Below are 13,194 nucleotides of genomic sequence, written 5' to 3' on the forward strand. Positions count from 1 at the left end.
GTTGCAAGGTGAGTTCACTCAGTCATTCAGACGGTTGCCCCTACAACTACTGAAAAAGCCACTGCTCCCCTTCAGGAACCGCGTATTTGTCTGGCCTCTCAACTGATACCCCTCCATTGGGGTTGCACCTACGGTATGGCTATCTGCATCACTGAGGCATGCAAGCCTCCCCACCAACGGCAAGGTCCAGGGTTCACGGGAGGATGTTCAGAATAACAGTTTATTATTGTCTTGTTCTTGTACTGTGTGCATAAGGCATGAGAAATGTGACAGTAACTATGAATACTAAGAACATATAAATTTATGGTTATTAAACCTTTTTTGCTAGTGATTCACAGCAGTGTAAAGTGTTGGAGGTTATCAGTTTTGGTTTCACAAAATTGACGACCATCAGTAAAAATGAAAGGATGCAGACAGAGAGAGGAATAATGAAATGAGACAAAAGCTGGAATTATATCATGTACATGTAGGTGAATACAAGGGTAGTTTGTAGATGATGTACATATTTATGAAGCACAGCAAATAATAACAAAAACTGACAGCATCTTGTTCATACGGAAACATTCAATCATTGCTACAGTGTAACTTGCCTATTCATGGTAGTCTTATTAGCTACCCATTGTCACAAGTACCTTCAGTGTTCATGAGTAGCCACATTCTCACTATTTATACAAAATGAGTAAAAGGAGCTTTTAGTTTTGCTTTTAAAAATTAAACATGATTGTAAAATATATATGCTAATATCTGAAGTTGTCCTCTACTTCTATTGCTATCCACAGACCAATCACTAATCTACGTACAAATTTTCACATCAATTGGTCGGCTCCCACAGCTGCTTAAATATTACCATAAATGCCAAAGGGGTGCACTTCTGCATCAGTGGGCGTCTCTAGTCGAAGCCGAGGATGGTGGTGTTCATGAGTGGCTGCGCCAGCTCTACGACTCTCTGCTATCTGGGTGGCATGAGCGGCTGCGGTGGTGCTCACAGGTACAGTCCACTAGTCTGTCGTTCAGACATCACAGTGTCATGCAGATGGATTTTCATACTTTTGATGGAGATTGATTATGAAACATAGTGTAATTAATTCGTCTTTCTTAAACAATTCTTTCTTGATGAATTGTTGATTTGTCTATTTAATATATTACTTGCTTACTTAATATACTACACCTGCTAATGCAGAAATTAATATCAACGTAATATCAGGAACTACTAACTGACACAATTTCTAAGCAGTTATTGGAATTGTAAATGTTGAGAAGTAACTTGCTTTGTAATGTAAATTAATATATGTATGTGGTGACTGTTCTTTCGGACATGTCCAAAAGAATAGACACCACATATACAGAGTGAATCGTCTAAAACCTGCACCGCAAATATTGCAGAAATGGAAAATGCTATTGACATATGGTTTTCACAGAATGGATTGGTAGCCAGAGGCTTGTATTTTTAGCCAATCAACAGATCATAATAAGACTTAGTAAGTGTATTTTTTGTGCAGACATACACTTTTTAAAATGGAACAGTGCCTATTGACATTAACAGACAAGAAGTATGGTAAATTAGAATGCCTGTGGTGTTTGTTTCAGGAATATAGAGTGAGTCATTTATCATATTTTGAAAAGTTCCCACACTGACACTTATGTGGTAGCACACAATAAGGAACAATATGAGTGCTTACAGTAGTTACGTGGATCCTGAACAGCGGCGAGACAATTGACCATCACAGGTTGTGTTCAAAATGACCACCAGCAGTGACAATGCACACTTTCATTCTGGTATGGAACAACTGGTGCATACATGCTAAAATTTCAGTGGTGATGTCCAAGCAAACTGCACTAATACTTCATTACTCATCATCAGGTGTAATTGGTATGTCCTTGCAGTGCAGTTACGGGTTACTTATTGGTTGCTAAAAATGGAAAAGAAGATCGTGTGAATGTACTTGAGAGTATGATAAATCCAAGTTTTCAACCTCCAATACCCTCGGGACAACTGTTTGTGGCCAAAAACACACAAAATTTTGGCCCCTATTACTCGGAAACTATGCATCCCAACGAAAGTTTTACCATTACCAAAATTAAAGAGCTTTAAATTTTGTGTTGAATGATCTACTTAAAAATCAAAATCAGTGCAACCGTTTGGCTGCAATCAGAGGTCAGAGTTCGTCCAACTTGGCTAAAAAGTCTCCGCCAATGCCTGTAACTCAAAAACAGCTACTCCAAATGGAAAATGTCAAGTTATCAGAGTTGTAGAGCTTGAAATTTCATGTTACAAGGCATCTAGTTTTTGAGTTTGAGGCACTATTGAATGTTCATACAATGGAAAGCCAAAGTAATTCCATTTTGTGGTTTTTTGTAAGTCAAAGTTATTCAATGAAATGAAATTTTGAATAGGAAGACATAAATCTGTCACACCTTCAGGTGTAGAGGTGTATATAGATCACCCTCGGTTGACATGCCATAAACAGCCAAGGCTGCCATCCCATCCTTTCCACTGATATTGTTTCTGTTGTTATCTGTGCCCAGTCTTCCTGTGTTGTGCAAGGGCATGGTAACAAAAGTACAAAAGTGAAGCAGATGAGGACAGGGACTCAGCCTAGCGAAGATATGAGTTACATATGGTGAAATCCATTGAGATAAGTGACTTTGACAAAGGACAGATTACTATTACATAAAGCCTATGTACAAGTATGTCCAAAGCAGCAAAGCTGGTTGAATATTCACGTGCTACCATCGTGAGCATCTACGGTAAGAGATAGAAGTCCCAGTGAAACCACCACTAGGTGCTAAATGGTTGGACGTCCACGACTATTCGCTTTGTACAGTGGGACAGATGATATGTGGTATATCTGTCGAAAGAGCACAATGCTGGTGCATGGACATGTGTTTCCAAGCTCACTGTTCATTGTACATTGTTGGACGTGGAGTTCTGCAGCAGACGACCCGTGTGTGTTCACATGTTGACCCAACAATGTCATCAAATATGGTTGCAGTGGGCACGACCTTTGGAATTTAATTGTCGATCAGTGGAAATGTGTAAGCTCTTTAGTTAAATCACATTTTTGCTACACTAGGTTGATTGTCGTTTCCACAAACACCATCATTGAGGTGAACAGTGGCTCAAAACATGTAGTGTGCCATGGATGCAGGCTGGCGGGAGCATTATTATTATGCTGTGGGAGACATTCTCCTTCACTTGCATGGGACCTGTGGTAGTAATCGAAGACATGCTGACAGCTGCTAACTAACTGCATTGCTTCAGTCTAGATGTCTGCCCCAACGGCTGTATCATCTTTCAGCACTCTAATTGTCCATGCCTCAGAGTCGTAACCATATTACAGTGGTTTGAGGAGCATTATAGTGAACTCATGTTGATGTCTCAGTGACCAAATTCACCTGATGTAAATCCTATTGATCCCATCTGGGTCGCTGTCAGGTGCTTTCACTGCATACGCAAATTAGTGGCCCTTTACTTATGTAAATTACATGACTTGTGTGTAGACATCTAGTGCCGCATACGTCCACAAACCTACCAACAAATTTTTGGATCACTGATACACAGAATCCGTCATGTATTTCGTTCCAAAGACGGACAAACATGCTATTAAGCAGGTGGTCATCTGCTCTATAAGGTTGTTTGGCAAATCAGAGAAAAGTTTGGAGCCATCTGTATGAAATATAAAAGATCACATATTTTGATGGGTACCCAAGTGATGCTTCACAAAGAGGAACAAAGTCTTCTGAAAGATATCATTTGAAGGCACCCAGTTCTTTATCAGGTATAATTTTCAGTGAAGATACAAATGCTGCAGTTGCACAGAAGTTTCTTGCAAATGAGACCTACAAGAACTGCTTAATTTTGGTGCTTATGGGGAAATTTGAGGATGGAGGTATTAAAGTGCTAAAGGTAGAAGAAGATGCAAATTCATTAAGTGTGGAAACAGCTGTTTCCCAAGTTGCTGAGTCTGACAGTGTGGCAATTGTGAGCAATGACATTGAAAGCTCCTAAACAGGAAACAGCAACCTGTACTTCCATAAATCGAGAAGAGGGGAATTGGCAGGAGTGTGGTACTCCAGTCATTCTTTCAATTTCGATCCTGCATTTGCCCTTTTCAACTGTGCCTTCACAGGATGTAATACTACATCCCCTTATTTTTTTGGTCAAGTTAAAGGGAAATTACTAAACCCGTGGAACAACAGCCACACTTCAAAGTGCAAGCTGTGAATTTGTTAAACCCTCAGTCTCTCGAAATGTAATAGCACAGGCAGGAGAACAGCTGATGTTACCACTGTAGGGAAATTCCAACTGTGCGATGTTGGATGAGCTCAGATAAGAGCTTCTTGTAAAGTCTGCCCCGAGAAAGTCTTTCAGACTTGAAAGGCTATCGCCAACATCAGTTGCAGTAAGGTAGCATTCATTACAATCCTACCACCAAGTGCAGTCTTGGCTGGGGAAGAAAATTGATCCCTGCCAGTGGAGCTGGAAGAAAAACTTATCAGGCTTGTTTCCTTTGATGGTGATGAAATATGTGGCACCACACACGCTACTGAAGATGGTTTCCTGCTCATGCAAAAAAGGATGCACAGCAATATGTGGATGTCACAAACCTGAACTGAACTCTTCCTCCACATGCAAACACTGTTGTGGGTTAACTTGTGAGAATGCTCCAGAAATAGATCTTGAGGAGGATAAGGAAGATATGTTGTGGGATGAGGAAGCTGGTAAAGGTGCCGCAACGGATCCTGAAGATGGGATGCTTGACGACCGGAACATGCTGCAGTCTTCCAAATGACCTTGATGAAATTGAAATTTGATAAAATGTGAATCTCTCGTATTTAAATTATGTTTTGTAATATTGTCATGCCCTTTTATTTCTCCATTTGCACCGTTTTTTATATTACTTACACATAAATATATATTGGCCATTACTATGTACTTGGTTTTTATTTTAGCAAACCACTCTTACCAGTTAAAGGCATGGATAAAAATGAATAAAAATACACATGAGTGAAGACCATTAAAACGACATACACAGAAAACGTGTGAGCTTATTAGAGAGATGTCTTCCCCCAGGAAATTCCATTTCATTGTATAACTTTCACTTAAAAATTGGAATTACTTTGCCTTTCAAGTGTATGAACACTTAGCAGTGTCTGAAACTGAAAAACTAAATGCTTTGGTAATACGAAATTTCATGCTCTACAACTTTGATAACTTGACATTTTTCATTTAAAGTAGCTGTTTTAGAGATATAGGCATTGGAGCCAATTTTTAGCAAGTTGGTAAAAATTAATGAAATTTGACAACTGATTGTGGCCAAAAGGCTGCACTCATTCAACACAAAATTTAATGCTCTTTAATTTTGGTAATGGTAAAATTTTCAGTAGGGTGCTTAGTTTCTGTGTAATAGGCAAAAACCCGAAAAAGTGCCAAGATATAATGGTTTTTTTGGCCATAAAAAGTCCTGAGGGTATCGGAAGTCAAAAACTTGGATTCAACATAATCCCAACTATATTTGAAAGATAGAAAAATAAAATCTTCTACCTCATTTTCTGCAAGCAAAGGGCCTTTTTTGTGATGACGCAATTACTGGACTATTGTAGATGAAAGTCTTTCAGCTTTCCCCACAGAAATAAGTGTATAGGCATCAAATCCAGGGAATGGGTCAGCCAAGGTACAGGTCCTGTTGTATGTCCAATCCAACAATTTGTAAACAGTTTATGAAGACATACTGTAGTATTTCGTGCACAGTGGGCTGGCAGCCATCATGTGGGTACCACAGTTTCCTTCTAGTTTGCAGAGGAACATCTTGTAGCATCTGTGGAAGATGATCTGCCAGAATTCTGCAATATACTTAAGCGCATTCTTCAATCCACGTATGATAAATGGGCCTATTAGCTGATGGTTCACTATCCCACACTGCACGTTTACATTCCATGGACACTGACGTTCTACCTGACAAAGCCAACAGGTATTGTCAACAGATGAATGGTGCATGTTTCAGCAGTTTACCTGGTCATGATAGGCAAATGTGGTTTCATAACTAAACAAGTTAAATGATATATCTTGAGTATCCTGTCTTAATACCCATGTACACAAGTTAACCCGATTTTAATAATTGTTCCCATACAGCTCTTGATGGGAAGAGATGTAATAGGGATGGAACCTTCATTGGTAAAAAATGTGTAGGACACTTGCCTGACTCATGCTAGTTCCTCGTCAGGAGCTAACATTCAGATCAAATGCAACAGTAGCAAGTACATTAATTTCCCCATCTTCTGTCATCACTTGTTTCCTTCTGTTACGTTGTCTATGTGCTACACTACCACTCACATAACTGTTGAAGAAGTTGGTAAATAACTGCTGAGATCGTTAACATCTGTTGAGATATCCCACTACATACACTGAACAAGAACAAACTGCATTCATCCTATACTCTCCATACACCACGAGCATCTAAGCTTTTTCTGCATTGGTAAATCCCATTGTCCACTCACAAACTATTGCTTGGACTGTCATACACTAATTGGCTGGTGTGTCACAGTGCACTCGTGGAACACACAAGCACCCTGTAAGCAAACATAACAACATTGTACATGGTAACTACGCAAGTTGAACGGCACAGAACAGCACAGACAGGTGTCAGTGTGGAAACTTTTCAAAATACAATATCTTCTAAATGAATTCTGCAACAAACAACACTGACATTCTGATTTACCCTACTATGACCTGGCAGAAGGACTCTGCCAGCTTTACAGATTCATCAACCTGCAAACCCTGCCACAGTGACCCCATTCCAGAAATCTAGAAGAACCTCCAGTCTCTCCTCAAATCCTTAAGCCCATCCCAGAACCTCTCCCCAGACTCCATCTCTCTTCTCACCCTTACCACTCCCCACACTCCTACCTTCTGCATCCTTCCTGGAGTCTATAAACCCAACCATCCAGGACACCCCATTGTGGCCGGTTACTGTGCGCCCACCGAGAGAATCTGCTGTTGCAGACAAACACCTTCAACCTATTAGCCGCGACCTACCCTCCCACATAAAAGATACCAACCATTTCCTCCACTGGCTCCACAGTTCCTTTTCCTTTACCACACGGTGCCCTACATGTCACTATTGATACCACTTCTCTTTACAATAATGTCCCTAATGCCTGTGGACTTGCCGCTATTGAATACTACCTTTCCCAATGCCCAATGCATTCCAATTCCAAACCAACCACCTCCTTCCTAGTCACCATGACCAGCTACATCTTCACCCACAATTAGTTCTCCTTTGAAGGCATTACCTACAGACAAATCTGGGATATGGCTATGGGCACCCACATGGCACCATCCTATGCCAATCTATTCAGGGGCCATCTAGAGGAATCCTTCCTAAACATCCAGGATCCCAAACCATCTATCCTCTTCCCTGTTCCCATTCCAGCACTACACAGTCCTCTATTCCACCAGTGCACCCAGTCTTTTTTTACTTCACTCCTTTTCTGCTGCCCTCCCCCTCTCTCCATCTAACCTCCCAACTGCACCTAGCTGCCCTACTCTCCACTTCGTCCTTGCACGCTCCCAGTAGCTCTTTACCATCCCCCACCCCTACACTGCTATCCCTCACCCTATGCTATGGAAGTCACCTGGTTCAGAGTCATTGATGACATCTTCGTGATCTGGATTGAGGTTGAGGACATCCTACCCACATTCTTCCAGAACCTCAACACCTTCTCCCCCAACCGCTTCACCTGGCTGTATTCAGCCTATCAAGACACCTTCCACATTGTTATCCTCCACCTCAAAGATAGCTATATCAGTACCTCTCTCGATATCGGATCTACCAACCACCAGCAATACCTCCACTACAACAGCTGCCACTCATTCCATACCAAGCAGTCCCTTCCATACAGCCTAGCCACCCATGGCCATCACATCTGTAGTGACAAGCAGTCTCTTTCGAAATGTATCAAGGGTCTCACAGAGGGCTTTACATATCGTAATTACCCTTCCAACCTTGTACAGAAACATCTCCTATACCTTATCTTTCCACTCACCCAACACCTCACAAAGTCCCACCATCTGTCCACAGGGGCATTCCCCTCATGACTCAGTACCACCCAGGACTGGAGCAACTGAATTACTTTCTCCGCCAGGGTTTTGACTACCTCTCGTCATGCACTGAAATTAGAAATGTCCATTCCACCCCTCCCACATTGGTATTCTGCTACCCACCAAACCTGCACAATATCCTCATCCATCCCTTTACAGCCCCTCCTCCCAACCCCTTGCCTCATGGTTCATATTCCTGTAGTAGACCTAGACACAAGACCTGTCCCATACATCCTCCCACCACTACCAACACCACCACGTACTCCGGTCTGGTGAAAAACATTACCCATCCCATTAGAGGCAGGGCTACCTGTGAAACTAGTCATGCAATCTACAAGCTAAGCTGCAACCACTGTGTTGCATTCTATGTGGGCAAAACAACCAACAAGCTGTCTGTCTGCATGAATGGCCAACTGTGGCCAAGAAACAACTGGACCTCTCTGTTGCTGAGCACTTAAGGACACGATGTCCTTCATTTCAATGACTGCTTCACAGTGTGTGCCATCTGGATCCTTCCCACCAACAGATGGGAACTCTCCCTGCAATATATCCTACATTCCCATAACCATCCAGGCCTCAACCTTTATTAGTCATTGTCCTTACCCATCTAGCAACTTCCCTGTTCCCATTCCAGCACCCCCTCTCTCCCTTGCCCTCCATCTAACCTCCCGACTGCACATAGCTGCCCTACTCTCCATCTCATCCCTGTATGTACCCAGTAGCCTTCACCATCCCCGCCGCTACTCTCTATCCCTCCCCCTCCCCGCCCCAGCCTCCTCATTACCCTCACCCAGTTGCCTCTCGCGTAATGTGCTGCTGCTCGCAGTCTGGACCAAACTGGCAGAGACTGTGGTCATTTGCATGTGAGTTGCATTGCGCGTGTGTGTGTGTGTGTGTGTGTGTGTGTGTGTGTGTGTGTGTGTGTGTGTGTGTGTGTGAGAGACCTATTTTTGACAAACACTTTGTTGACCAAAAGCTAACTTTCTGACAGTCTTTTTATTGTGCTTTCCTGCGACACAGCATCTCCACTATATGGTGAGTAGTGACTATCCTTTTCATTATATTGTTACATTCCATCCTGGATTGTCCAGTGTTTAATTTACCTTATTTGTAGTTTGTTAATGTCCATGGCACTGTTCCATTAAAAAAAACTGTATATTTACACCAAAATACACTTTCTAAGTGTTATCACTATCTATTTATTGGCTGACAGTATGAGCCTCTGGCTACCAATACATTCTGTGAAAACTACACTTCAATAGTACTTTCCATTTCTGCAGCATTTGCAGTGCAAGTTTTAGGTGATTCACTCTGTATATAATTAAAGTGAGGTCAGTCAATGATCTCTCCAGTGCAGATGCACAGCAGGCTTGAACTCTTACAGGAATCAGAGAAATGCTGTGTGTAATGACAATAATGAACAAGGGGCACTACATTAGTAGTATGTGGATAAGTTAAGAATTTAGGTCTGATGGGTGGTGTGTTAGGGTAGTCCATGCAGTTGCAATGACCACTGTGTCCAGATGGTGCAGTGGTCAACACATCTGCCTAGTAAGCAGAGGACCTGGCTTCGAATCATGGTCTGGCACAAATTTTCAACTTTCCTCATTGATTTAGATCAATGCCCACTCGCAGCCAATGTCTATAGTTCCTTTGTGTCGTAAGTTATTTAACTAGGTAGTATGTTTTGTTGTATCAGATTTAGTCTTCCTCTTCAATGACTCTGATGACACAGCCACCTAGCCCAGCTGCTAAGTGCATGTGTAAAACTGAAGTTATTGTAAACAAGGGGCTAATTTATGTAAGTTGGTTTTATGCATAAATAGATAGATTGTTGCTGACTTCATAGAAAAATGTATGAACATTTAAAAAATGAACAGAAATAATTAAAAAGCAAATAAATCGTCTGCTCAAGGCTATTACTGACTCCACAATACTTTACTGGAGATAACCCTGTTCGAAACAGTATGCACTTCTTTCCCTCTGAACTGTAAAAAAATCTCACTCACGTACAGGGGAATTAAAAACATTTTATGGCACAGTTTACAGCTACACACGTCATTGTGAATTATTGTTAAGAATCAGGAAAAAGTCCTGAGACTGAATAGTGAATCTCAGGCTTTTGAATTATTTATTGGGTATGTAGTTGAGTTACTATATGAGTTACAAAATTATCAGATTCAGTATTTGGGTGTCCACTTGCTCCAGTAACTCCTCCACAAAGTGAGAACATGGCTGATAATTTATTTATGTATCATGATGGAAAGCTACATCAATTTTGAGTTATCTGTTTTGCTCCAGGTCATTATTTAAAAGCCAACACCAGAATTCAGTACCCATTGTTTTCATGATACACATTAATTTGTCACTTTTGAGTTCACTGTTGCAGATGCATTGTTCATTTTTAAGGCTAAAAAAATGTGTTTGGGTACTGTCACATGGCTTCAAAATTGTACTGTAACATTGTGTTTGTTAGTTCTATGTACATAGAACGCAGTTACTGTGAATGTCTTCATGTGTATTAAATTCTGTATTCAAGTATCTTTAGCACCACTGTTTATATTTATTTTCTATCCAAATATAAATTTAATTCTATATCCCAAATAAATTACAAAGGTGTTGAAAACAGTCTTCAGAAAAATAACAAATTTGTGGGGGCTATAACTACACCTGTCTTTAATATATCCACCTTTTGCCATCATAAATAAAATTCTCATTTGCCTCATCAGTTTGAATTCAAAAAATTACTATATAATCAGCAAGTATGTAATGTTTGCTTTGACACTGATTTGTGTTAGGTTTTGAGGTCTATGTGTGGTTTCTATGTACATAGAAAAAAAAAATTGCGCGCAGTGGGAACCAAACGCGGGTCCGCTGCAGCACAAGCCTTTATCTAATCAAAATTTCGTTTACGAACAACATTTAAAGCGACTTTTACTTCTAAGCAGTGTAAAATCAAGACGATCTAATGTATGGAATGAAATATCCTGTATGTATTTATGCTATGCTGAGTCATCACATACCTTTCAAAAATTCTTAGTGGGACACACACACTATAAATAATTTGTTCTGTATATCCCCAGTGCATAGCATTGTTTCTCTTTAAATGAAATGGCTTAGCAGAAGCGCTTATTTTACAGTTTCAAATTTGAGCCTTTTGCATGTGTTAAGTAAGTCAAGCCGTAAAATGAGACTAAGGCCAATATCTTCTCCATATTCTCAGATATTCAGGCAAGTACTTTATTTAATGGTAGTGATAACTACTGGATTAACGTGTAAACTTAATGAGATGGTAAGGAAAGCAGGAATGATAATGGGTAATCTATTGAGATTACCCAATTAAAATAAATTTATGAAATTTGATTTTCTTTTTTATTCAGTGGATTGTCCTGATTTCTGAAAAGATAAGTGTTTACCTTGAATGATTTGTGTATTGAAGGGGCAATGAGACAAGTATAGTACAGTGTGTAAACTTTTAGATGGCAGACCTCTCCCTAGTCCTGAATCTGTAGAAGTCGGTAAACGTCGGGAGGCTTCGGTAGGCACGCATTTTCTACTGCTGCCAACATTACGTAGCTGACTGTGTTGTACAAGGTAGCCATTGTCGTCTGCTTCGTTATTGTTTTGCGCTGTACCCTTCTGCGTGTTTTTATTGTGCAGTTGTGCTAAACATTATCAAAATGAGTGAAGAGGCATTTGCTGGCCCATCTCGGGAGTCGCCAACAACCCCTACCGGTAGGCCTACGGTTAGAAGGAAACCAGTATTATGTAGCAATGCTCGCAAAATTATATTGCGTGTGATTGAATGCTGCGAAAGGGAAAGGGAGCAGAAAAAATTGCTTCACCCCGTTTACAAATCTTCAGTGAGAGCTGCTACATACACGGGACAAAGCATGCGTTGCGTTGGAAGATTCAAACAGTTTTCCAAGAATCATCATGGCGTATCACCACAAACGCCTGGCAAGAGTTTCCATTTCAGATATTTTGTTCGCGATCACATTGAAGGAGCCCCCTATTTCGTCCGAATTACCTTATATTCCATTTTTCCTTGCTGCCGTATTGCTTTGTATGGAAACACCACTGGTTACTGTATTATTTCGAAACACATTCATATTACAGTACATTTCCAAATTCAAAAAAATTCATGCAGTGCAGAAGGCATTTTCTTATAAATCTTTCTCTCTCTTTTAACTTAGGAAAAGAAGTGGAGAAATTGAAGTAATGATCGATGATTTCAATCAGCGTGTCATTCGCGACACGATAGTGGAATTTTATTCAGTGCGGAACATTGTGCCGAGCCTGTGAACACTGCTTCCATTTTTGCACGACAAAGTAGGCTGGAAGTGGAGTATTGTCTCGCTGAGAAAAGTACTTTTGTCTATGGGATTCATATGGCGTAAGGTGGAAAACAAGAGGAATGTGTTGTTAGAACGTCCAGACATTGTGCACTGGCGATCTCGTTTCATTGTTGACATGAAGAACTTCAGGGAAGCAGGCAGAGAAATGTTTTATCATGATGAATCGTGGCTCGATAATAACTTAACGTTTAATAAATGTTGGCAGAGGAAGGGTGACTTACGTGAAGAGAGTGTCGTTGGTGTCACTGCATGGGGGAGCTCATCGAGAAGACTGATAGCTGCAAGTGTCGGATTTATCTAATCAAAATTTCGTTTACGAACAACATTTAAAGCGAGTTTTACTTCCAAGCCTTTTGTCTGCTTTCGTGTAAGCATGACGCGCAATTTGTAGTGCCAGCACTGCAAGTGGTAGGCGTGCCTTGTCCCCTCCCCCAACGGCTCCTCTCCCCTCGCCGCCAATGCTTGCTTCCTCCTCTCCCCGCACTCCCCTCGCAACTCTACCATCTTACAGTTAATGCACTGTACAGGACTAGCTAGATGTGGAATATGTTTATCATGGACAGAAAATTATTATGATACAGTTTGAAATAAGTGTTCAACAAAGTGAACAGGTATTGAGTTAGGTGCTTAATGAAATGCAGTGTGTGCTAGCTGATGACTATAACAAAAAAAGCTAAGATAATAGTTGTTTTTTAGCAGGTGACCACGCAGGATGGATAATTGATACACATGAAC

General features: G+C 40.9%; 1 protein-coding gene across 1 annotated transcript in view; it reads left to right on the top strand.

The window, feature by feature from the left end:
* LOC126253101 (conserved oligomeric Golgi complex subunit 7) overlaps positions 1–13,194 on the top strand; it is a 93,303-nt gene that overhangs the window by 35,580 nt on the left and 44,529 nt on the right. The window contains exon 7 of the mRNA XM_049954210.1: positions 780–988. Within this exon, the coding sequence (XP_049810167.1) occupies positions 780–988 (209 nt within the window). The remainder of the gene's footprint in view (positions 1–779; positions 989–13,194) is intronic.

Source organism: Schistocerca nitens, chromosome 1, assembly GCF_023898315.1.
Source record: "Schistocerca nitens isolate TAMUIC-IGC-003100 chromosome 1, iqSchNite1.1, whole genome shotgun sequence".
Taxonomy (NCBI): Eukaryota; Metazoa; Arthropoda; class Insecta; order Orthoptera; family Acrididae; genus Schistocerca; species Schistocerca nitens.